We start from the raw sequence: 27,380 nt of genomic DNA on the forward strand, positions 1-27,380 counted from the left end.
AGGGATTGTATTCCTTCCCCCATTTCATTTTTTATTCTCTTGACTTCTTCGTTTTCTATTTTTGTGGTTTATACACGTCCTCAAATACATGTATCCTTCTGAAATATATTTTTTGCAATTTTTATATTTATATAAATTGCATTGTGCCACAGATCTCATTTTCATTTCTGTTTTCACTTCACAAAACATCTAGTCATGTCTCCGTGTACCTTTGGTTCATTCCTTTGACCATTGCATGATGTGTTTGTTTTTTTTTTTCATGATGTTGTATAGTGTATGTTCAAGCGCGTGTTGCTTCTCCATTCTAGTAATTATGAGCATTAGGGCTGCCTCTGAATCCTTGGTGTCACCACAGGTACATTGCTTGTTGCAAGTATCCTCATGCATATTCCCTGTTGACATATGTGGACATTTCTCTTGGCTCTGCATGCGCATATGCACAGTCACATGTGTATACATAAGTACATACGTATATGTGTATATATTTACATATATACAACACACATATAATTAAGGGTGTATAGATGGATATATCTTTATCTATTTGCATATAATCTCAGGAGTGGGATATAAATACTCAGTGCAGGTTTCTTGCTAGAATATCTCTGCATGAAGATTCTTTTTTTTCATATCCTACCTAACATACTTGGTATTCCAATTTTCTGATACTTAATGGTGATAAATTGTTACTTTGTTGTGGTGTTTTTTTGTTTGTTTTTGCATTTTTTGATTACTACTGAGTTGGAATATTTTTTCATATACTTGAAAGGCGATGTGTTTTCCCCTTCTGCGAATTAGGAATTCACATTTTTTCTCATTTTTTTCCTGTTGGGTTTTCTATCTTAATTTATAAGAGTTACTTGTGTTATTGTGGTGTGGGAGGCATGAACAGTCCCAGCATGGCTTTAAGCCATTTGTTACCTTTCCCCCCCTTTTTTGATGATGCCATGGTGTCAGGAGTCCATAAAATGTTTGGGGGATCTATAAACATTTTTGGGGCATCTGTATAAAGCTTTGGAGGTAGTATAAAATTTCAGGTATTTATGTTTGGCCTGGCTACCAATACTTGCTATACCTGTACTTGGACATAGGTCTTTGAGCTTATCCTCCTTGATTGCTATTGATTGGCAGAGTGGAAGGGTTTCTAAATGGATTGTTTACAGCTTTACCTAGAACTAACTCTGGGTATGTTCCTCCCTCTCAAAACTGAGAAGAGTTAGTGGTGTTTTGTTAGGGTCTCCTCTATTTTCTGTATTACCTGTGGTATTTCATCCCTTTCTTGGGAGGGGTAGTGGTTGGTTAGTCCTCATCTTCTGTTCTATTCTGCCTATTTCTAAGAGGAATTCCTTGAAGTGTTTAGTGGGGGTAGATGTCACTCTTCCCAAGTTTCTATCATTGATACAGATTTTTCTGTAATCTCTTTTGTATATTCTGTTATTTATTGAATGTTGTATACCAGGAATTGTATGGAGTAGATAGATAATTTGTGAATCAGTACAGTGATTCTATGATGTAGGTATCATTCCAGTTAAAAAAATGAGAAACAGGATTAGAGAGGTTTCACACATGGCTCCAAGTCAGAAAATTGTGGTGGCATATTTAGGATTAATTTCAGTTGAATTCCACTTTTTGCTGGAGGTCTTGATCTTTCACATAGATAAAAAGGTAGCTTTGGTGATAAGAATGGAGACTTTCTTCTCTTTCATTCACATATTACTCAGAAGCCATTCCTTAAATGCTGCTATTTAAAGTGATCTGATAGTAATTTTTAGGTACTGCATGAAACTTCTAGTATTAGAGGAACACATGATATGGTATGTATTGTAGTCCTGCTCTTTTTTTTCTTTTTTAAAGAATAAACTAATGAGTGCTAGAGCTCTATGTGAAATAAACCTATTGTCAGTTCTTCCAGTTTACAGGTTAAAATCCTTGATTGATTTTTCTCTTATACCCAACATTTAATCCATAGCAAGCCAAAGATCTACCTTCAGATTATATCTAGAATCTGATCACTTCTCACCAACACCACTGCTGCCACCCTCATTTAATTCAGCACCTTTTCTCAACTAAATTATTATATAATAGCTTTTATTTTATTTTATTTTTTAAAAAGATTTTTATTTATTTATTTGACAGAGAGAGAGACAGCGAGAGAGGGAACATAAGCAGGGGGAGTGGGAGAGGGAGAAGCAGGCTTCCCGCTGAGCAGGGAGCCCGATGTGGGGCTCGATCCCAGGACCCTGTGACCATGACCTGAGCCAAAGGCAGATACCTAACGACTGAGCCACCCAGGCGCCCCCAATAGCTTTTATTTTTATAATGGCTTCCCTTTAGTCTACTTTCAGTGTATCAGGTTGAGTGATCTGGTTTATCACTGTGTCAGATTGGGTCACTCTTCTGTTCCAGATTGTCTAGTAAATTCCTGTTTTATTCACTGTAAAAGCTAACGTCCTTAACATGATTTAAGAGAGGTTTTTTTTTTTTTTAATATGTACCCTCATTATTTCTCTGGCTTCATTTTTACTATTTTCCCATGTATTCTACTTTACACTGACTACCTTGCTAGTCTGAACATATCAGGTGTACTACCTCAGGATATTTGTACTATTCTTATTGTTTGGTTGATGTTTTCCCAGACTTCTGTGTAGATCATTTCCCTACTACTTTGAAATAGTTACTCAAATGTCAGCTTCTCATCGAGGCTTCTCTTACTATCCTGTCTAACCCAATCTAACACTTCCTATTCTCCTTCCCTGCTTACAGTTTTTCCTTATTATTTATCTCTTTCTAATCTTACTATATAAGGTCTTCCTTATTTATCTTGTTTATTGTCTGTCTTTTCCATTAGATTATTGAACCATGAAGGGATTTTTTTTTATTCACTTCTTAGTCCTTGGTATCCAGAACAGTGTCTGGTATGTAGTCAGTACCTAATATATAAATTTGTTGAAAATTTTAGAATTTCTGAGAGAGTATTGATAAGTATTTACAGTTGATTCATTCTAGGTACTTGGGCCAACGTTAAAATATTCATTGGGGGCAATCTTAGAAGTCTGGACTAAGAGATCAGTCTGCTAAGACATTTTGCATCTTGCTTCTGAGCTTCAGTTAATGCAGCATAAAACAGAGATGTGATGGTATTATTAAACTTACAAACATATTTACTTTGGGAACAGAAAGATCTCTTTCCTCAAAACTTAAAAATGCTTTTTTAAAAAAAGATTTTATTTATTTATTAGAGAGAGAGAGCACGAGCGGCAGGGAGGGGTAGAGGGAGAGGGAGAAGCAGACTCCCCGCTGAGCAGAGAGCCCGATGCAGGACTCGATCCCAGCTCCCTGGGATCTGAGCTGAAGGCAGACGCTTAACCGACTGAACCACCCAGGCACCCTTAAAAATGCTTTATTAGAAGAGTTGTTTAAAAGGTTGGTATGTTAATATCTAGACCTTCTGTGATACAAAATTTGGATATTTGCTACTGTCTACCTAACAGTTGAATTTTAGGAATTAATCTGTATTGGGACTATAGAGTTCCACTCAGGGGGACAGTTTTTTCTTTTAACCAAAATATTATATGGAGTAATTAAGACAGTGTGGTATTAGTGAAAGAATAAACAGATCAGGGGCGCCTAAGTGGCTCAGTCAGTTAAGCATCTGCCTTCAGCTCAGGTCATGATCCCAGGGTTCTGGGATCAAGCCCTGCATCAGGCTCCCTGCTCGGCGGGAAGCCTGCTTCTCCCTCTTCCACTCCCCCTGCTTGTCTTCCCTCTCTCGCTGTCTCTCTCTCTGTCAAATAAATAAATAAAATCTTAAAAAAAAAATAAAAAGAATAAACAGATCAGTAGTAAGGAATAGAGAACTCAGAAATATACCAATATAGTCAATTGATCTTTGACAAAGGAGCAAAGGCAATACAAAAGAGAAAAGATAGTCTTTTTTAGGGCACCTGGGTGGCTCTGTCAGTTAAGCGTCTGACTCTTAATTTTTTTTTTTAAGTTTTTATTTATTTGTCAGAGAGAGAAAGAGAGCACATGCACGTGCAAGCAGTGGGGAGGAGGCAGAGAGAGAGGGAGAAGCCTGGAAGCCGGCTCATGACCTGAGCTGAAGGCAGATGCTTAACTGATTGAACCACCCAGCCCTAAGTGTCTGACTCTTGATCTCAGCTCAGGTCTTGATCTCGATCTCGGAGTTGTGAGTTCAAGCCCTGTGTTGGGCTTCTTGCTCAGTGTGGAGCCTACTAAAAAGAAAGGGAGAGAGAGAGAGAGAAAAGATAGTTTTTTTGATAAATGATGCTGAAACAACTGGACATCCACATGCAAAAAAAATGAATCTAGACACAGACCTTATACCATTCACTAAAATTAGCTAAAAATGTATCACAGACCTAAATGTAAAATGCAGATCTATAAAACTCCTAGAAGATAACATAGGGGAAATCTAGATAACTTTGAGTTTGGTGGTGATTTTTTGGGTATAATGCCAAAGGCATGATCTATTAGAAAGAAAGGAGCAACAAACAGAACTTCTTTAAAATTAAAAATTTCTGCTCTGTGAGAGACACTGTTCAGAGAATGGAAGGATTAGCCACAGCTCAGGAGAATATATTTGTGTAAGACATATAAAGAACTTTTATCTAAAATATACAAAGAACTCTTAAAACTAAACAGAAGAAAACAACCCGATTAAAAAATGGGTCAAAGGACCTCAACAAACACCTCACCAAAGAAGCTATGTTGGTGGCAAATAAACATATGAAAAGACACTCCATATCATATGTCATTAGGGAAATGCAAATCAAAACAACAAGGTATCACTATACACCTATTCGAATGGCTATAATTTAGAGGACTGACAACACTAAATGTTGAGGAGGATAGGGAGCAATAGGAACTCTCACTCTTTGATAGTAGGAATGAAAAAATGGTACTGCCTCTTTTTGGAAGACAGTTTGGTGTTTTTTTTTTTTTTTCTCACAAGGCTAAACATACCATACAATTTTTGTTTGTACCCATTGGTATTTATCCAAAGGAGTTGAAAGCTAATTTATACACAGAAACCTGCCCTTGGATGCTTATACATTCTGGAATAGACAAAACTATGGAGACAATAAAAAGATCAGTGGATGTGGGTGAGGAGAGAGAGATGAGTAGGCAGAGCAAAGAGGATTTTTAGGGCAGTGAAGAATAATCTTTATATTATAATGATGAATATATGTCACTCTACTTTTGTTCAAACCCACATAATGTACAACATAAAGAGTGAACCTTAAGGTAAATTGTGGACTTGATGATTGTGATGTGTCAGTGTAAATTCATCCTTGGGGGAAAAATAGTGTACCATTCTGGTGAGTGATGTTGATAATGGCAAAAGCCATGCATGTGTTTGGGGCAGCAAATATATGGGAAATCTCTGTATCTTCCTTTCAATTTTGTTGTAAACCTAAACTGCTCTTAAAGAAAATAAAGTCTTGGGGCGCCTGGGTGGCTCAGCCAGTTAAGCGGCTGCCTTCGGCTCAGGTCATGATCCCAGGGTCCTGGGATTGAGCCCCGCATCGGGCTCCCTGCTCAGCCGGGAGCCTGCTTCTCCCTCTCTCTCTGCCTACTTGTTCTCTCTCTCTCTCTCTCAGATAAATAAATAAAATCTTAAAAAAAAAAAAAAAGAAAAAGTCTTTAAAAAAAAGGGGGTGTATAAATGTTGCTTCCACTCTGGGTTTTGAGCCTTAAGACATCTGTGTGAGCACCCAGTGACGAACTGTATCTGTAAAGTAAAATCTGTCCTTCCCAAATCTGCTCTTCAGCACCCTTCATCCACAACCTTGGATCACAGAGCAGCCTACACGGCTCATCGACACGCTCTTAGGAGGGTCCCCAGCCTTGCTTTCTGAACTCCATTAAGCAGGAGTAAGACGGACTTTGTTTCAAAAGAGAAATTACCAAATCTCCACATTGAGGGAGACCTCCTTTTTTCTCAATCCAGCAGAGTAAAGGCTGACAAAACAACACAGTCTAAGCCAACACACTGTCTGTGGTGAAACTCTGAGATTGTGCAACATTGGGATTTTGTAACCTTTTTTTTTTTTTTTTTTATGATTTCACATTCTGAGATAGTAATTATGCCCAGGAAATTTTTCTTGAAGAAGTGGGTAAATTTTCATTTTATAATTTAAGCGTTATTGTGTATCATCAGTAAGGATTGGATATGTATGCCAGTAACAGAAAACTTGATAAATACTGCCTTAAACAAGTGAGAATTTACTTTTCTCATGTAATGTGAATTCCAGGGGTAGGCAATCCATAGCTGATGCAGCTGCCGAAGGATGTCATCAAGGAACCAGTATCCTATCTTCCTAGCTTACGGTTTTTGTCTTTTTGGTCAGAAGATGGCTGTTGTGGGGTGCATGGGTGGCTCAGTCGGTTAAGCAGCCCATTCTTGATTTTGGCTCAGGTCATGATCTCAGGGTCCTGGGATCGACTCCCACCTTAAGCTCCACACTCAGTGGGGAGTCTGCTTCGGGATTCTCTCTCTCTCTACCCCTGCTTCTTTGCGAGTGTGCGTGTGCTCTCTCTCTCTCCCTCTCTCTAAAATAAATAAATAAATCTTAAAAAAAGATAGCTGTTGTATCTCTGGAGACTTCATCAGAGTTTTCAGAAGGAAGAGGGAAAGATAAAGGGAAATCTCTTTCTAAGACTTTGTATTTTTCTGGTAGATAGTGGCCTCTCAGAGATTGATAACTAACTACCTTTTGTTGGCCAGAACTATGTTGGTATAACTTGGTATTTAACTCATCGTATCTGGAATTAGTATAGAATGGTGGTTAAGAGCATGGACCTAAGTTTGAAAATCAGTTGTGTTATTTCCTGAGTATGATTTTAACATCTATGTGCCTCAATTTCCCTCTATGAAAAGATTCTAATAATGTGTACCTACCAATACTTTATTGTTGAAAAGATTAAAGGAGTTAATATGTCATTATTTTAATGGATACCATTTGTACTATTTTAAGTATTAGTTATAATTTACCGTCTTCATTATATAGAAGAGTTACTGATATTGGAATTGTAAATTTGTCACTCAGGGAACTAATTTTTTTAGATAGGAAATAAAATAGCATTTGGATTAGGTGCTTTTGAGTATAGGGATGATTGAAAAAGATGGTAGAACTTTAAGGACTCTTGTGACTGCATTGCATTATTAAAATGGGTGGGTTAAAGTATTGGGGCCATTTTAATTTACTCATTTAATTCATCTTAGAGCTTGATGACTTTTAGGACTGTCTTGAACAAATTGTCATTTTACCACCAATCCCCTAAAGCACGTTCATCTCAACCGAAATTCTGTCTTATTGATAGAATGTTTGAAGACTTAGCTATGAATCGATAAATGATTTCGTTGGTATTGTTACCAGCCTTGCCAATTTATAATCACTCTACTGAAAAAAAAAATCAATTACTTCTCTATTTTCTTTTTAGCCCTATCTGCTTTGATATGATTGAGGAAGCATACATGACGAAATGTGGCCACAGCTTTTGGTAAGATGATTTTATTTAGCAAAATTGTCTTGATTTTTAACTTGTGTAAATGCAGCCAGTGAGAAGTTAGGTTTTTAAAATAATTTTGGTTATCTTATAATTTCTTTGATACATTTTTATAAGTTCAGCAGCTCAAGGCAGAAAGCATATGGTTGGTGCATAATTTCTGTGGAATACTTAGAGTTACCGTTGCCCTTACAGATGGATTTTAAAACTTTTGGGTTGATTAATTATTTATTATAGAGCTTTGATTACCGTTTTAGAAAATTGAGGGGTGCTGGATAATTAGGATGAAGCATGAAGCATCTTTAACTCACTTGTGGGGATAAGTGTGAGCCCCAGTAAAGGAGGTTAGAAAGTCATTGGAAAAGGATAAAGGGGGTTAAAAAGATCTGTGTTTTCTTCTTCAACATTTTGCTCAGTGTTATCGTTAGTTGCTTAGTCTTGTATATATGTCACATTAATCTGTATATTTAAAAAATGTTTAGTTGTGGTAAAATACACACAAAATTTACCATCTTAATAACCATTTTTAAGTTGAGTAATGTTAAGTTTGTTTGCATTGTTGTACAATCTCCAGAATTTTTTTATCTTGCAAAACTGAAACTATATACCCTTTGAGCAACTCTGCATTTCTCCCTTCCCCCCAGCCTCTGTCAATCACTATTTTACTTTGTTTCGTGAATTTGACTATTCTAGATACCTCATATAAGTGGCATCAAATTGTATTTTTGTGACTGGCTTATTAACTCACTAAGCGTAATGTCTTTAGTTTCATCCTTGTTGTAGCATGTGTCAAAGTTTCCTTCCTTTTTAAGGGTGAATAGTGTTCCATTGCATGTATATATTGTATTTTATTTGTTCATCTGTTAATGGACATTTGGGTTGCCTTCACTTCTTAAATGTTGTTTAGAATGGTGCTTTGAACATTGGTGTCTAAATATCTGCTTGAGATTCTGGTTTCAGTTCTTTTGGATATATACCCAGCAGCAGAATTGCTGTACCATATGATAGTTCTGTTTAATTTTTTGAGGAACCTCCATACTGTTTTCCATAGCTGCTGAACCATTTTACATCTCCCCCAGCAGTTCACAAGAGTTCCAGTTTTTCCACATTCTAGCCAACATTTGTCATTTTCTGTTTTTTTTTTTTAATAGTAGCCATCTTAATGGTTATGTAATCTGTGTTTGTTTAATTTCTTTTGTTTATTTTTTGTGTGTTTTTTTTGATTGGGGGTGGTATATTCTGTTTGCAGTTGATCATGTCCATAAATTATTTACACTGTTGATACGATATTTTTGGCTTAATATTATGTGTTCTAATAGTCCTTGTATTCTAATTCATGTTGAAGTCAGACCCATAATTTTATTCTGAAGTTGAATGTAATATCTGGTAGATTGATATTCACTAGTCAAGTACTGGGTGTTATTACCAGGTTGTAAGTATTTTCGTTTGATTTGGAGCTTGATGCATCAGTGTTAGGTATATCCAGTCTGCCAGTCATTTAAAAAGAAGTTTAGAATAAAAATCGCTTTCTTAGCTTGGACTATGTTTTTTATTAAAATATAAGTTATTAAAATAAACAATATGTACTCTTGGCTAAAAAACAACTCTTATTGTCCAGAAAGCTGTAACATGAAATGTAAATGTCACAATTTTTCTAGTCTTTTTTTTTGGTCTACCTCCTCAGAGGTTATGGTAAAGAGTAATGGTGTGTCCTTCAGAATTTTTTTGCTGGTTTTTTAAAAAAAGGCCATCTTGCCTTAAATAATATGGATTTCCTGCTATATCATTGCATTGACATTATTATGGTTCATGAATAACTTTCTGCTCCTTATTGCTACTGAAATTCTGGTCATGTGTGTCTTGCTTTTAGATTGATACATGTATGGTCTTGGTCTTTTCAGGCTTATTGTTTAACAGTAGTGTTTCCTTTGGTCCATTAATTGACCTAGCACCATAGCATTCCATGGGAAACCATGGAGACTTTGATCTCTGGAAAATTGGGTGATTTAGATTAGGCTTTCTCTGCCTTTGGTAGTATTGAATATTGGACCAGATAATTCCTGTTGTGGGTGATTATCCTGGGTATTGTAGATTGTTTAGCAGTATCCCTGGCCTCTACCCAGTAGCAGTCCCTTTTCTCACAAGTATGACAGCCAAAAATGTCTCCAGACATTGCCAGATATCTAGTAGGGGACAAAATTGCCCACATCTGAGAAATACCGATACAGAGTTAAAAAGCAGGGTCTTGAAGTTGGTAAACCAGGATTCTGGTTCTGGCTCTAAAACTTACCTTACATTTGTCCAGTCGCTCAACTGGTCTCTTCTGTTGTCCCCCTTTACCCTCCTCCCCCTTTTCTTCCTACTCCTTCACGTCCTCTTCTTTTATAGTTTAGAAGGTGCAGATGTTTGGTACAAATTATAAAGTGAGGATTTAATTTTTCCTAACTGCCTTCTTCTAACATATATTTACTGTGGCATTTTAAAAGGACACTGAAGAGTCTGCTAAATAAGTACAGTAATCTTGCTTCGCTGTGTTGTGATGTGTAATAAATTACTGATTGACTTTATGATTAAATAGGCCTGGCCTTTCCAATGATTCCTGTAATTTTCAAGGTGTGTCCTTAGGTCATCGTTGGAAAACCCCACTGGTTTCTTAAATATGTTTTTCCCTTCAAATAAAAATAGTTTAAGTTTAGATCTTTGTTATAACTCAAGTGATGTTATAACCTGAGTGTGTTTTAAAATATGAATGTGTTTTAAAATACCTACCAGGTTTTGGTAGGATACGAGACCATAAAGTTGAGAGGAGCTGGTAAACCTGGAGGCTCGCAGCCCATTGTCAGGCTTGTGAAACTGTGAGACATTTTGTACTTTTGTTTAAAGCAAAAGCTCATAATTATTTACCCTATCCTATCACATGAGGCCATTGGAACTTCATTAACGGTAGCCTATTGGATCAAATCTTCGCTAACTTGAACGCTGGCTTGTAATCTGGAGCAGAGCAGTGTTAGCATTTCCAGGCTCCGTCCAAATTATTAACACTAAATCAAATTGGACCACGTGAACTGTTTATCCCTCGTCTCACTTATAAATGGTAACTCTTTCCTAGTAACGGGTTGGAGATACTGTTCCCACTTGACAGTGAATCTGCTATTAGCTGTTGTCTAACCAAACTTAATGATATGATAAAATAAAAATATCTGGCTTCTTTGTGATGTAGAGATAAGGTTTGCTCTTTCCCTTTGCCACCTCCTGCTTGCCCCCTGCACCTTGTTTCTCAAACCTCATGTCTACCAAGTTCTGATTTACTATTTTTTTATTACAAATTAATTATAATTAATAGCCTATCTCAGTGTTGTTCATCTTCTAGCATATCTGTGGTCCAAGCTGGGTATCAGCTTGTCTTTTGGGGCTTTTGAATAATTTATCATCTTGTACCTTGCTATTAGTCTTTCTTTATACCCAGTTATTATATAGGACCACTGTACTGATTTGTCCTTGCTGTTCTTGTTATAGTCTCTTCTTTTTTGAGAATTTTCTGATTATTCACAGTTTTTTATATGTACTCACCGCTGTTTACAGAGAGAGAAAAAGATATTTATGATAAGGTCTCCATTTACCCTAGTGTCTACAATTACTTATAGAAAAATGAGGAGAAATCAGAAAGTTTGTGTATTGGGGGTGGGTGAATAGAGGGCTTCAGAAAACATTCGAAGAAGTTTTTAGATGGTTAAAGTGGCATAGTGTTCTGTATATTACAGGCAGTTCTCAAATAAAAATTATGCCCTAAAAGCTTAAAAAGAAAAAGAAAAAGATATTTATATCTTATAGGTAGGTTATACTTTTTTTATTTTTTTGGTAGGTATATACTTAATAGAAACAGAATAATCATACGTTTATAGAAAAATACTCATTTAAAAAATTATACAAGTATAGTTGACACAATTGTTATATTAGTTTCAGGTGTACAACATAGTGATTAGACAATTCTGTACATTACTTGGTGCTTACCACCGTAAGTGTAGTTACCAGCTGTCACCATACAGTGTTAACAGTATTATTGAATATAATCCCCATATTGTTCTCTTCATCTCCGTGACTTACTTATTTTGTAATTGGAGGTTTGTATTCGTCAATCCCCTTCACCTATTTTGCCCATGTCCCCATCCTCCTCCGTTCTGGCAACCACCAGTTTGTTCTTTGTATTTATGAATCTGTTTCTGCTTGTTTGATTGTTCATTGGTTTTGTTTTTAGATTCCACATATAAATGCAATCATGTGGTATTTGTCTTTTTCTGACTTCACTTAGTATAATACCCTTGAGGTCCATTCATGTTGTTACAAAGGGCAAAATTTCAAAATATTCATTCTTCATTATCAGATATATACTTAAACCCATTTATGTCAGCACATTCTGGTACTGAATTACTATTTTTAAGAGTTTCAGTGTGAGTAGCTTTTGAAAACTTCTCAGGTAGACCCAAGATATATATCCCTTTATCCCCCCTATTTTGAACACTAGTCTAGATACTTATCCTTCTTTTAGAATCCAAAATACCACATCTGTGGTGGTGATGGTCAAGTAGAGTTATTGTGAAAGAAATAATTGAGAATCTCTAGTGGTGTTTTATATGACCCAGAAGACATGTTTCTTTTTTGTTTATACCTATTTTTTTGGTGCATTGAACACTTACTTAGTTCAATTCTAACAGGTTATAGTGCTAGACATTGAGGGTACAGAGATGACTTAAAACAAATCCTTGCTTTGAATGAACAAATAAAAGAGGGGATGACAGTACAAAATAAGATAGTTACTATTTCTCAAACTAGGGCAGGTCTGCCCAGGGGTGGTAGTGAGGTAGTAGATACTATAAGATAAACTTGATGCATTTTGCATGTCAGTTTTATACAGTGGTATGTAATTTGATGCGTTTTCATTTTATAGTATAGATAGATATTACCAATGCAATGTGTAAAAGTCATTTGAATTTTTGTTCCTGAGGACAGTTCCTTCTCACTGTGTCCTGGACTACTTTTTCTTCTAGGAGAGGATTGTGTGGTAGTAAACCTACTGACAAGGGATATGATTAGGATACTGAAGATAGGAGAGGAGGATATTCTATTGGACTCTGGGATTCTTGTCTATTGACAAACTCTTTCACTCAGTTAACAACTTAACTTGTTCTTCTTACCATATTATTTGCTCATTTCTAACTATCATTTCTTTACAAAAGCCATTTGCTAAAACCCAGAATGCCCTTCTGCTTATCTGTCAACCCCTTGTCTCATCTTTAATAACCTTCCCAGAGTTTCTACTTCATGACTTGGTTTATTTGAACTTGGACTTTTTTAAGGGTTAATCTTGTCATTTGGGAATATTTTCTGGTAATATGAACTCATTTCTGTTTTCCCAAAGCAGACTATAAGTGTTTCTGTGTTGTAATTGCATAACTGCTTTATGCTTTTCCCTTGCAATAGAAATGAAAACATGAACATTTTACATATTTCCTTCACTGAAATTTCTACATAGGAAATTTTCTGTTAGATATGGAGCCTATCATGTGGTAATATGGTAATCCTAACCTTGTCATAGTTGCAAGAGGTGATGTTATTTCTGGAACACTGTACAAGTCATTTGTTTTATATATATTTGAGTATCTGTTATGTGCCAGCCATTTACTTAGATCTTTAGGTCCTTGTGCTGTGCTAGAGACCAGCACTGCATCAGTTCTCTATGATGTCCTTTTTATTTATTTATTTATTATTTTAAAAAGATTTTTATTTTGATAGAAATACAGCGAGAGAGGGAGCACAAGCAGGGGGAGAGGGAGAGGGAGAAGCAGGTTTCCTGCTGAGCAGGGAGCCCGATGTGGGACTTGATCCCAGGACCCCAGGACCATGACCCGAGCTGAAGGCAGATGCTAAACGACTGAGCCACCCAGGCGCCCTATGATGTCCTTTTTAAACTTATCTTGAAAGTACCAAATGTGAGATGAAAAAGTAGTTGTTAATTAGTACAGAGAAACCTGATGGATGTGGGTTCTGTTTTCATAAGGTAGAGTGAAGTAAGTGGGTTATAAAAAAGTAGCTTCGGGGCACCTGGGTGGCTCAGTTGTTAAGCATGTGCCTTCGGCTCGGGTCATGATCCCGGGGTCCTGGGATCGAGCCCCACATCGGGCTCCCTGCTCAGCGGGAAGCCTGCTTCTCCCTCTCCCACTCTCCCTGCCTGTGTTCCCTCTCTCGCTGTGTCTCTCTCTGTCAAATAAATAAGTAAAAAAATCTTAAAAAAAAAAAAAAGTCGCTTCAACTTATAAAGCTGAAGTAAATTTATAGTAATTTGGATACAGAATAAAAGAGGTGGTATCTTTTTAGGAATCTTCTTTGTAAATCACCCTTGTAATTTCTTAGAAGTAATTTTTTTTCTGATTGTTAGGAGCAGTGCCTTTTTACTATAGAAACTTGTAGACATCTAAAAAGAAAAAGTTTCCCATGATTTTATGACCCAGAGACATACATGTTAATATTATGATGAATATCTTTTTTGGTTTATTTTAAATGGATACATACGCAATTTTTTAAAAACAGAAATGTGATTGTACTGTATCCACTATGTTAGAGATTGTCATTTTTAGTTCATAAAAAGTGATATAGTGACTTTTTTTTTCCTAATGTCAATTTGATATTTTTCTGTGGTTTTTTGGATCAATATTTTTTTTAAAAGATTTTATTTAGGGGTGCCTGTGTGGCTCAGTCGGTTAAGCAGCTGCCTTCAGCTCAGGTCATGATCCCAGGGTGCTGGGATCGAACCCCACGTCCAGCTCCCTGCTCAGCGGGGAGCCTGCTTCTCCCTCTCCCTCTGACTGCCTCTCTGCCTACTTGTGCTCTCTCTGTATCTCTCTCTGTCAAATAAATAAATAAAATTTTTGAAGATTTTATTTATTTATTTGACAGAGAGAGATACAGTGAGAGAGGGAGCACAAGCAGGGGGTGTGGGAGAGGGAAAAGCAGGCTTCCTGCGGAGCAGGGAGCCCGACGAGGGGCTCGATCCCAGGATCCTGGGATCATGACCTGAGCCGCAGGCAGACGCTTAATGACTGAGCCCCCCAGGCACCCCTAAATAAAATCTTTTAAAAAAAATTCATTTTTTTTTTTTTAAAGATTTTATTTGACAGAGAGTGAGAGAGGGAACACAAGCAGTGGGAGTGGGAGAGGGAGAAGCAGGCTTCCCATGGAGCAGGGAGCCCGATGCGAGGCTCAATCCCAGGACCTTGGGATCATGACCTGAGCTGAAGGCAGACACTTAACGACTGAGCCACCCAGGTACCCCGAAAAATTCATCTTTAAAAAAAAAAAGATTTTATTTATTCGAGAGAGGGAGAGCATGAGCGGGAGTACGGGAGTGGCAGAATGACAAGCAGACTCCCTGCTAAGCAGGGAGCCCAAAGCAGTATTCCATCCCAGGACCCTGGGATCATGATCTGAGCTGAAGGCAGAGCCCAACCGACTGAGCCACCCAGACTCCCCTAGTTGAACAATATTTAAAAAGTTTTTTTAAAAAAGTTTTTTTATTATAAGACAATATATAATTGTAAAAAGTCATACATTACAGAAATATATATCGTAAGGAAGGAAACATTTCTTGTAATCTTCTTTCTTTAGCTATAACCACTGTTATTAGATTATTTTTCATGGCATATAGTTATGTATTGCAAGATGATTTTTTGGGTTTTTTTTGGATTGATGTTTATAAAATTATTTAGTCAATTTCCTAGTGTTTTGGTTGCTTCTAATTTATTTTGCTATTTACAGATAATCTTGAATTGAGCACCTTTCTATGTATATACCTCTGCTCATTTCCTTAGGGTAAATTCCTAGAAATAAAATCATTACACCAAAGGGGATACACAACCTTAAGGTTTTCCATACAACTTGCCTTCTGGAAATGTTGTGGCAGTTACATTTCCTTCAACAGTACATGAAGTTGTTTATACTCACATGCGCTCCTTAACTCTGATAGTATTTTCTTTAATTTTCCAATTCGGTAAAAAATAGTATATAATTTAAAATCAATTTTTTTATCCTACTGAAGGTGATGATTTTCTCATGCTTATTGACTAATGTTTGTCTTGTTGATTTTTCTGTTTTTCACTTTTTTTTAATTTGAATGTGTTCTTTTTGTATTTAAGGATATCAGCACTCCAAGAACATGAATAGTGTATTTGCTTAACTAAATCATAGTCATTTGCTTTTCTTGGGTGTTGTTACAAAGTATTTAAATTGCATAAACTTAAAAGTTAGTACATTTTTTTAAACATTCTATATCCAGTAGACTTGTTATTCAAGTTCATTTTTAAATATTAACTTTTGTATACTGTTATCTAATAAATGCTCTATGTATCTTTATTATGATAAAATATAAGCTGAAATAAATTTGATAACAAATTACTTGTTTTAAATGAGAAATAGAAGACTTATAGGCATTAATTTATGACCAGTTTATTAATCCTTCACTGATTTAATGAACCCTATTTTATTTTTTTTTTGCTAATAGCTACAAGTGTATTCATCAGAGTTTGGAGGATAATAATAGATGTCCCAAGTGTAACTATGTTGTGGATAATATTGACCATCTGTATCCTAATTTCTTGGGTGAGTCTTTGGAATGATTCTTTATTATTTAAAATATTCTATCCCCAAAAGTGTATGCTAGCACTAATTTATTCAGAAAACATAGTGTAGGGGTAAAGCAAGTCTTTCTCTCCTACTCACCTGGGTGCTTTCCTGGTCTTTGTTATTTTGTGATGTATTTTCCATACTATGTGTTGTTAGTACTATATTATATTGTTTTTAAGTTTCATAAAAAAAGAAAAATTGACACAACTCTTAGTTCTTACTACATAGATGGTGGGACAGAAGTTAAAGGGGATGCCAGAGGTCCCGAATACCTGTCTCTTTATACAGTGTAGTGCATTCCTGCTGTTTGTGCTTCTAGGGTAGAAGTGAGAGTCAAGGGAAGAAAGTGTTAATGGAGAGGGGGAAGAGGAGGTGGAAACTTGGGTAATTGGATTCCTGGATAGGTGAAGAGAGTCTGTGAACTGGGAGGCAATTGAAAAGTAAGAACTTGGAGAGGGAACTTAGGAAAAGAAGAAATACTGAGTGGTGTGATACTCTGCAGGACTGGACTTTATGGGCTAGGTTGGGTAGAAGGGAAATGAAAGTCCTGCAAAGCAAAATCCTGTGTCCCTGAACTCGGACACACATGGATTGATGCTGCTGTGTGGGCTCTAGAATTACTTTCCTATCAGTTGTCATAACTTTGGAAAACTTCTTTTGGAATGTTAAATACAGAAAGGAAGCTAATCTTCCGACAATTTTGGTGTTTACTAAAATTTTCAGGCAACATTCTTTAACGAGTCCAAAAGGTGGAGATTCCTTTATGTGAATTTCTAACTAGAGGGAGCATATATACTAGTATGGAAGAACTTTCAAAATATAGCACTGTTTTAGTTGGAAAGTGATTTCATACATTAAGTATATATTCTCACATATATCCAGTGAATAGTGAAGTTACAGTTACTGATTTTCTGAGCTAGAAATTATCTGGGTGATGTTCTAGTTTTTAACCTCTTTTTATGGAGAATAAATTTTTGTTTTGGATAATTGGAGTGTAAGTATGTTATGCCCATATTTGAAGTCTTTTAATTATAGTGCAGCTTCTAATGTATTATGAATGTCAGCCATGGAAGTAACATTTTATGCTGATACATCTTTTCCTGTTTTTCTTCCCATCATCCCTTCCACTCTACTATTTGTACAGTAATAGTCAAATTCATAGGTTCCCACATTAGGTAGATAGGGATCCTCTGTGCATTTAGGATGCCATTGAGATCTATTTCTGAACATGGAATTCCATTTTTTTTTTTCCTTTACTGAAAAAAACTCAGAATTCTAAGTTCTTATTTCCATTGCTTCAGCATGAGATTACATGATTTATTTGTGTGGTGCCTGTCATTCTTGGTTGGGTTGAGGACCATGAACCTTTTGAAGTAATTTCAGATTTCTTCTTGACCATGGTAAAATAAGTATATGTTTTACAATATTGAAGGCTACTAGGTAGCCTTGCACTTTTTTTATTGTTAGGTTACGACCTTTACTATTTATTTATTTAAAGATTTTATTTATTTGTCAGAGAGAGAGGGAGAGAGCACAAGCAGGGAGAGTGGCAGGCAGAGGGAGCCCGGTGTGGAACTCGATCCCAGGACCCTGGGATCATGACCTGAGCCAAAGGCAGATGCTTAACCGACTGCGCCACCCAGGCTTCCCAGGACCCTTCCCTTTTAATACTGTACATTTACCTGAGTCATGGGTAAAGGGCTGAACTATGCATTTTCTGTAGCAGTGGTCTTCAAAACTTTTTGCTTGGGTGACTCATAAAAATTCTGAAAAATGATGTTCTTCATCACACATTGATCCCCTATTTAAAATTATCATCCTCAATTTTTCTTTATAAGTGTAAGTGGTTGTAAAGGATGTAACTTTAGGAGTATTATAAATCTGGTTATTTAAAAATAAAGCTTTTATCTCTTTTTAAAATGTATCCAGTGAGGGGCTCCTGGGTGGCTCAGTTGTTAGGCGTCTGCCTTCGGCTCAGGTCATGATCCCAGGGTCCTGGGATTGAGCCCCACATCAGGCTCCTTGCTCAGCGGGTAGCCTGCTTCTCCCTCTCCCTCTCCCCCTGCTTGTGTTCCCTCTCTCGCTGTGTCTTTCTCTGTCAAATAAATAAAATCTTGAAAAAAAAATAAAAAAATAAAATGTATCCAGTGAAATCTAAATCATAGTGATTTGGTATTTATCATTTATTTGAAAATAGACACCTTTCATTAACAATGGGAAATTTTATTCATTCCTTTTCTCTTTGAACTTCTACTCAAGTTATCGTCCACATAATTTTTTTTTTTTTAAAGATTTTATTTATTTATTTGACAGAGAGCACAAGTAGGCAGAATGACAGGTAGATGGGGAGGGAGAAACAGGCTCTCCGTTGGGGAGGGAGAAACAGGCTCTCCGCTGAGCAGGGAGCAGGATGTGGGGCTCGGTCCCAAGGCCCCAGGATCATGACCTGAGCCGAAAGCAGCCACTTAACGGACTGAGCCACCCAGGCGCCCCCCACATAATTTTATCCTTATATAATGTATTTTCACGTTTGAAATCCTTATCGATCTATCTGTAATACTTTTCTGTAACAGAAATGTATATAAATAGAAACTATAGACATAGAAATGTTTTTTTTTTAACATAATTTTTTATTAAGCATTTAAAAATCTCAAATATTTTTTCTGGGTTATTATTGAGTCATGAGTAGTATGCAATTGGTCAAATATTTACAAATTTTATAAAGTATTAGACAAATATTTATTGAAAATGTGCTGCTTACTAAGGTTTGGTGCTTTTTTTTTTTTTTTTTTTTTAAGATTTTATTTATTTATTTGACAGAGACACAGTGAGAGAGGGAACACAAGCAGGGGGAGGGGAAGAGGGAGAAGCAGGCTTCCCGCTGAGCAGGGAGCCCGATGCGGGGCTCGATCCCAGGACCCTGGGATCATGACCTGAGCCGAAGGCAGACGCTTAACGACTGAGCCACCCAGGCGCCCCAGTTTGGTGCTTTTCTTAGTTAGTTCTAGTACCCTTGGAAGTTATTACTAGGACAAGGAATCAGTTTCATTTGTATTCTTCTTATTTTTTTGTTTATTCATTTATTTAGGATCATCATAGTTTTTTAAAATTTGAGATATAATTGATATATAACATTATGTAACTTTATGGTTTTTCTTTTTAGTTTTAAAGTGTAAGTCTTGAGAAACTTTGCTTACATGAATAAGTTGATGGGGATTGAAGGAATTTTGTTAATAGTAACGTCACTCAGTTTTTTGACTTCGTTCTGACTTAAGAAATTAAGAAAAAAAGCATTGACTTATCAAAAACGATCTTAATGCTCAATTAGTTAACAAGTCAAGTCTTCCTTAATTTTGATGAAAGCAAAGAATTGGAAGCCAAACACTCAAAAAAGATTTGGTTTTCAGGTCATTATAATCATATAATTTTTTGTCAGGTACTTTGATTTTTCCTTTCCTGCCCTAAACACTATACCACAGACCCTTTTTCTTCTGACTTCCCTTCCCCCATCTCTTCTTCTACCTTCCATTGTATTCTTTTTCATTCTCTCCTTGTACCTTCGCTTCTCCAACACATTCACTATTCTTTCCATCCTACTTGGTCTTGAGAGCTCTCTTTCTTTTTCCCCGTTACTAGAAGGTTCTTGCAAGGTGTAGTCTTCCTGTCCCTGTTGCTATCTATCCTGCCCCCGCCCCCCCCCCAAATCCTGCAGTTGCTCTCCTCTGCTCGTGTCAAGACTTGCTCTCTAGCTCTCCCTCTCCCTCTCTCCAACTGCCTGCCTCCATCTCTCTCCCTCGCTCAGTCTCTTTTCCAGCTTTCTGTGTCTGTATTTAAAATTGATAATTGGAATTTTATCTCCCTTATGAATAACGTTATTATTCTTTGAAGAGACTACCTGAATGCTAAATTTAAAATACGTGTTTTAAAAAAAATAGAGCATATAACATCCTTACTATTGCCAGGTAGTGTCCTAAGTGCTTTGTATAAGCTAACTCATTTAATTTTCAGTCCTATGAGATGGGTGCTCTTGTTATCATCCTCATTCTTCAGGTGAGGAAACTAAGGCACAGAGAATTTGGGTTACTTTTATAAAGTTATACAGTAGTATTGGTGGAATTGGGATTTGGTCCTAAGCAGATTGTCTCACAAGTATATGTGCGTTAACTATACTCTCCTGCTTCTAAAAAGATAGTTACTAGAATGGAAGCTTTAGCAGTAGAATTGCATTGTTTGTTCTTAGTACTGTGGCCATTTTATGGATCCAGAGAATTATAATTATGGATATAGAATATCCTTCAAGTTCAGTGATAACACGAGATTTCTCAGTAAAATGCAGTTTGGTATACATGTGTAAAATATTACAGTTTAAGTCACAGTTGTTTTTTTTTTTTTTTGGAGATTTTATTTATTTGACAGAGAGAGACACAGTGAGAGAGGGAACACAAGCAGGGGGAGTAGGAGAGGGAGAAGCAAGCTTCCCGCCGAGCAGAGAGCCTGATGTGGGGCTCGATCCTAGGACCCTGGGATCATGACCCAAGCCAAAGGCAGATGCTCAACGACTGAGCCACCCAGGCACCCCTAAGTCATAGTTTTTATTCAAATGGTTAATTCTGTAACTGAAACATTAAACTCTTATTGATATACTTCTCTTTAGTCCCACTACATTATTTCAAGCTCTCCTTTCTCTTCCCTGGGTTATAATAGTAACTTTGCTTGTGAGATACATACCAGGCTCTTCAGAATCAGGCTCCCATCTATCTACATTTGCAGCCTGAATTCGTCACCCATTAATCATTAACAAAGTCACTTTGACCCTGTGTTTCAGCCATATTGATTTAAAGTCATCTTATCTCCTGCTCTTGTATGAATTTAACCCCCTCTTTCTCACACCCTTCTCTGAATTCTTTTTTTTTTTTTTTTTAAGATTTTATTTCTTTATTTGACAGAGAGAGACACAGCGAGAGAGGGAACAACACAAGCAGGGGGAGTAGAAGAGGGAGAAGCAGGCTTCCTGCAGAGCAGGGAGCCCGATGCGGGGCTCGATCCCAGGACCCTGGGATCATGACCTGAGCCGAAGGCAGGCGCTTAACGACTGAGCCACCCAGGCGCCCCCCCTTCTCTGAATTCTTTTTCACTTCTTTTTCTGCTTGATGAATCTCTGCATGTTATGGCTGAATTCTAGTGTCACCTTCTATGTGTAGCCTGCTCATTTATACTTTGATTGCTCCTTGTCCTGTGTTCTTTGTAAGTCTACTTCAATGATAGTACTGATTATCACATTACGTTATAACTACTACATCATATATGTTTGTCTTCCTACTCAGAGTTGCTTAAGTCTTAGATTGAATCTTACTTAGTTTGAGTCTTATTTATCTTTGAAGCTTGGATTCCTATTATGGGCTTGATACATCTCTGGTTTGTTTGGAAATACTTATAGTTGGATTGTGGTATAATGGAAAATATTAGATAGTTGGATTTGTATCCCAACTCTGTTTTGTATTGTCACCGTAAGTTCTTGATGCTCCCTCTAATACTCCCTCATCTCTAAAATGGGGAGAATAACCCATAGGATAATGTCTATAAAGTACTAGCCTAGTGCTAAATGATTTAGTGCTAGTTTCTTTTTCTTTATCAGATTTTTTGTTGTTTTTGTTTGTTGTTATCAGTTAATTTTTTTTTTTTTTTTTTAAAGATTTTATTTATTTATTTGAGAGAGAGAGAATGAGAGAGAGCACATGAGAGGGGGTAGGGCCAGAGGGAGAAGCAGACTCCCTGCCGAGCAGGGAGGCCGATGCGGGACTCGATCCAGGGACTCCAGGATCATGACCTGAGCCGAAGGCAGTCGCTTAACCAACTGAGCCACCCAGGCGCCCCAGTTAATTGTTAAAGACAGAAGAAAAGAATTTGTAGAATTGGTTAATTCAGTGGTTCAGTGATATGATCAAGTTCTTTCCATCTTTCTATTCCTCCATCCCAGCATGTATTGGTTCTTTGACTAGCTCCCCTCAAGATTGCAGGATGGCTCTGAGCAGTTCCAGATATCATCTCTTAATGAAGGGAGGGAAAGAATTTGTTTTCTTCCTATCCATTTCTTTCTGAAAGACAGCATACCCTTCATTGGTTAAAACTAGGTCACGTACTTAATCCCATTGTCAATTATTGCCAAGGGTATGAATGCCTAGATTGGCTTAGGTTAGTCAAGAATCATACCATTGGGCTGGGGTGAAACCTAGCTTTTCTGAAAGCATGTGGCTTGGAAAAAAATTATGTTGTTTTTAAAAAGGGGGGGAATGGTTTTGGATAGGGTAACTGACAGTATCTGCCATGATATTTATAGGAAAGTAACAGAAAGAAGAACAAATAAAAATCCTTAGTGTCTGCCTTACAGAATCAACCAGGTACCATGTGGAGGATGGAGCAGCCTCACACAGTGCTGATAGTGTCATCATTGAGACATGTACGAGGAAGCCCGTATTCCAGAGAATTCTCCTTTAGTAATAGCAGTAGTAATAATAGTTGTAGCATTAGAATTTGTGGCAAAATTGTTTTCTAATTTGAAATAAAGTGAAAACCTAATATTTTCTGCTTAGCATCTTTTTAATTTGGGGACTTTTAAAAGTGAAAATAGAACCCATTTAAACAGAACAATTAGATGATACATTTAACAATAATACAAATTTTAGGTACTTTTTGTTTTGTTTCTCTTTTCAGTGAATGAGCTCATTCTCAAACAGAAGCAAAGATTTGAGGAAAAGAGGTTCAAATTGGACCACTCAGTGAGTAGCACCGTATGTTTCAACTCTTATTACTATTTTTTAATAAATTTCAATTTGTTTTTATTGGTTAATTAGATATTAAAGCTTAGTATGTCATTGATTTTTTTTTAAAGAAAATTGAAGATTATTCTGTTTAATAAAGAACTTTGCTAACTGCATTGTCTGAAATTTAGTGATCATCTTTTGAAAGGTCTTCTGGGATCACATTGAGTCAGAGTTGGCTTGTAATATACAACATTTGGAGGATTATATGGCAGGGTGGAACTATGGTTGGTAATTTGGAAAAACTGTTGGAAGATTCTCAATTTAAGAGAATCAGTCCTAAATTATTGAGGGAAGTGAGCCTAACTTAATACCTTACCAAGTACAAAGTTGAAAATATGGCTAGACAAATAATATCTAAAATATGGCTAGATTGATTCAAGGGAGAAATAGTGTTTAATTTATAATTAGAAGGCTATGGGGAACCATTGGCTAGGAAGGTGTAGGTTAGAATATTATATTTTTGATATCTATGTAATAAACATATTAGGAAGAAGCAGTTAAACATTTATTTTAGGCTCCCTAAAACAATCTTCTTAGGAAGTTAACTGTGTTTCTTCATTTTTAGAATGGCCACAGATGGCAAATATTTCAGGATTTGTTGGGAACTGATCAAGATAACCTTGATTTGGCCAATGTCAACCTCATGTTGGAATTACTAGTGCAGAAGAAGAAACAACTGGAAGCAGTAAGTGGCAGTTGAACTTTAAAAATTTTTAAGTGGTGGTCTTTATTGCATTGAAAAAGATCTAGAAATGTTTAAAAATAATAGGGTAGTATCTATCACTTAGTCCATCCAATTTTATTCAGTAAGAAAGAGCATGTGCAAGGTATCACTTCCAACAGATTCCTCTTTTTCAAGTAAAAGAAAAGACAAATTTCTTATAAGTTGTAGTGGCCAGTTTATATTAAGAAAAACTGAGTGATAAGAAAGATCATGAGAAAGTACAGTTTCATTTTAATAGGGAACAATTACATTGGTCATTTTTCTTCTAATGGATATATTCCTTGCCGATCTTCCCTTTGGAAGAGAAAATAGAGATTATTTTTACCTACATAAGATCCTTTTAGCAGGTATCTGTTGGTGGCACCTGTAAATAAAGACATTTAGAAAGATGGGAACTGGAACTAAATATATCCTGTTTCATGTAATAAAATGTAAATAAATGTAAAATTGCATTTATTTCATGTAAATAAATATAAACAATATAAAATGTTTATATTTATAAACAATATAGTGAATTTGCATGTATTAGGATTTGAATATGATCCATTAGGAGCAACTCACACCTTAGCATAAGTAGATTCCCCCTGACCTAGCTTAAACAAAAAGGGGGTATCTGTTGACAGGGTAAGGGAGTGAGTAGCTGACATACGTGAAAAAGAACAGTTTAACAGCCGAATATTGGGAGGATTGGAACCACAGCCAGCTTCTCTGGAGACTATAAGGAGATGAGATCAGGCACTTGAATGTTGTTGGATCTTTCTTTGGTGCTTCTCGTGTCTATTTCTTCGAGACAGGTCTGATTTTCTTTTCTCAGATGTTTATAACATAATGTGGTTATTTGCACTTTCTTCATTTATGTTTTTTGATAGAAGAAAAGGGACTTTCCAGTTTCAGTTTAAAAAATTCTGTGGGTGGATTATTAATATAGCTTAGATCTGGATTCCATCTGATCAAATGGGAATCTTTATAGAAGAAGGGAGTAGTTGAGGTTATGCTTACCAAAATGATTCTCCCATTCTGGGAGGGGGGCAAGGCTGGTAGAAATTTCTCCCATATTTTTTGGGAGAGGGGGCTTTATCTTTTATTTATTTTTTTCTTTTAGTTTTACTGAGGTATAATTGACATACAGCACTGTATAAGCTTAAGGTATACAGCATAAATAATGACTTGACATACATGTATTGTGCAGTGATTACCACAGTTCTCTTCCTTTGCCCCCCCCTTGCACACATGTGTTTGTTCTCTCTCTCTCTCTCAAATAAATAAATAAATAAATAAATAAATAAATCTTTGTAAAGTAAATTAGGCTCTATGCTGGGCATGGAACCTACTTGGGATTCTTTCCCTCTCTCTCTTGCACACACCTGTGTGTGTGCTTGTGTGCGTGCTCTCGCTCTCTCTCTCTCTCAAAAATAAATAATAAAAAAATTGAAAGAAGTTTATATAAAAAGTTTCATATTGTAGTTACCCTTTTGACATATGCCTCTTTGTTTAGTTTTTGAGGTTTGTGTTGGTAAATGTAGATCTAGTTCATTTTAACTTATGTATCGTAATCCATTGCATGAGCATATCTATTCCCCTATGGTGGACATTTATGTTCTTACTAATTCTTAGCTGTGTCACTACTACATTTAATATTGTTATACATGTTTCCTTGTGCTCATGTATATACACTTAGTGATTTAAGGAATGAAATTACTTTTTATAGACGTGCACATTTTAACTTATCAGATATTTCCAGGTTGCTCTTTGGGTTTGTCCTATATAGAAACCTGGTATTTTCTCGTTTTTAGCTGTTGCCAATCTGACAGTAGTCCGGGGGGCGGGGGGTGTGGGTGTGTGTGTGTTGGATGTTGCTACTGTGTGTGTGTTGGATGTTGCTACTGTGTGTGTGTGTTTTGGATGTTGCTACTGTGTTTGTGTGTGTTTTGGATGTTGCTACTTTTGGTAATTGAATTTTAGTTGTATTGTGGTCAGACAACATGATTTATATGATTTTAGATTGGGTATTTTTCTTGATTCCATTTTATTTGCTTTGTGGGTTTATCATGGTAAGTTTCAGTTTTGTTTCCTAGTGGTTGCTTTTGTTTTGTTTTGTTTTTATTAGATTTTATTTATTTGAGAGAAAGAGAGAGGGAGAGAATATGGGGGGAGGGGAGAGCAGAGAGAGAAGCAGATTCCCCGTTGAGCAGGGAGCCTGATGCAAGACTCAGTCCCAGGACCCTGAGATTACAACCTGAGCTGAAGGCAGACCCTCAACCGACTGAGTCACCCAGGCGCCTGCTTTTGGGTTTTTAATATAATTGTTGTTACATTGTACCTTTGAGTAATATCCTTCATCTGTGTTATAGAAATCTTACAATAATATACTTCATTTCCTCTCTCATGGCCTTTGTACTATATCTTGTCATATTTTATTTCTATATACTGATAGGGGTGTGTTAAAAATACAGTTTTGTCTATTTTTCATTAATTGTGATTTTTTGCTTAATGTATTTTGAAGACATGTTTAGGATTGTAATGTCTTCTGGACATACTATCCCCTTTACCATTATGAATTGTGTATGTTTATTCCTGGAAATATTTTTTGTTCTGAAGTCTGCTTTTATATTTTTTGATGTTAATATAGCCTCAGTAGCTTAGTTATGATTAGAGCTTCTGTGGTATATCCTTCTTTGTTTTTTTTACTTTATTCCATCATTATCCTTGTGTTTTAAAATGTGTCTCTTTAATAGTATGTAGTTGAGTTTCTTTTTTTATTTATAATTTTTTTTAAAGATTTTATATATTTGTCAGAGAGAGAGTGAGCACAAGCAGGGGGAGCATCAGGCAGAGGGAGAAGCAGGCTTCCCGCTGAGCAGGGAGCCCAATGTGGGACTCCATCCCAGGACCCTGGGATCATGACCCGAGCCGAAGGCAGACTGAGCCAACTGACTGAGCCACCCAGGTGTCCCTGAGTTTCTTTTTTTAAACACAATCTAATAAACTCATTTAATTCAAGTTCTTAAGTTCATTTTAATGTAATATAATTATTGATATGGTCAGGTTTGAGGTCTGCCACTTTGGTATTTTCTATTTTTCCATATATTACTTATTCTGTATTCCTCTTTTCTTGCCTTCTTTAGAAATTAAGTTTCTAGGATTCTCCATGTTAATATTACATTTTATCTTCTCTATTTTTCACATACTTTTAAAATTGTATTTCTAGTGGTTTCTCTAAAGGTTATAAAATACTTTTTATAGCTAACCTTGAGTTTATAGTATGCCACTTCAAGGATGATGTATTCATAGTCAATACTGAATATATACTATTTTATGGAAAATGTAAAGTTCACAATAATTCAGTTTACCAAAATCCTGCTTTTTGTGATTAACTATTATAAACCACACTAAATAGTTGTTTTTGCTTTAAATAGTTAATAGCCTTTTGTTTCTTTCTTTTTTTTTTTTTAAAGATTTCATTTATTTATTTGACAGAGAGAGAGACAGGAGAGAGGAAACACAAGTAGGGGAAGTGGGACAGGGAGAAGCAGGCCTCCCGCTGAGCATGGAGCCCGATGCGGGGCTCGATCACAGGACCCCGGAACCATGACCTGAGCCGAAGGCAGCCGCTCAACCGACTGAGCCAC

The 27,380-nt window shown here is 36.5% G+C and overlaps 1 protein-coding gene across 1 annotated transcript in view; it reads left to right on the forward strand.

Annotated features, from left to right (window-relative positions):
* COP1 (COP1 E3 ubiquitin ligase) overlaps nucleotides 1–27,380 on the forward strand; it is a 270,124-nt gene that overhangs the window by 19,953 nt on the left and 222,791 nt on the right. Inside the window, exons 2-5 of the mRNA XM_021682810.2 lie at nucleotides 7,468–7,527; nucleotides 16,085–16,182; nucleotides 22,918–22,994; nucleotides 23,593–23,712. Of these exons, the coding sequence (XP_021538485.1) occupies nucleotides 7,468–7,527; nucleotides 16,085–16,182; nucleotides 22,918–22,994; nucleotides 23,593–23,712 (355 nt within the window). The remainder of the gene's footprint in view (nucleotides 1–7,467; nucleotides 7,528–16,084; nucleotides 16,183–22,917; nucleotides 22,995–23,592; nucleotides 23,713–27,380) is intronic.

This window comes from Neomonachus schauinslandi, chromosome 6 (assembly GCF_002201575.2).
Source record: "Neomonachus schauinslandi chromosome 6, ASM220157v2, whole genome shotgun sequence".
Lineage (NCBI taxonomy): Eukaryota > Metazoa > Chordata > Mammalia > Carnivora > Phocidae > Neomonachus > Neomonachus schauinslandi.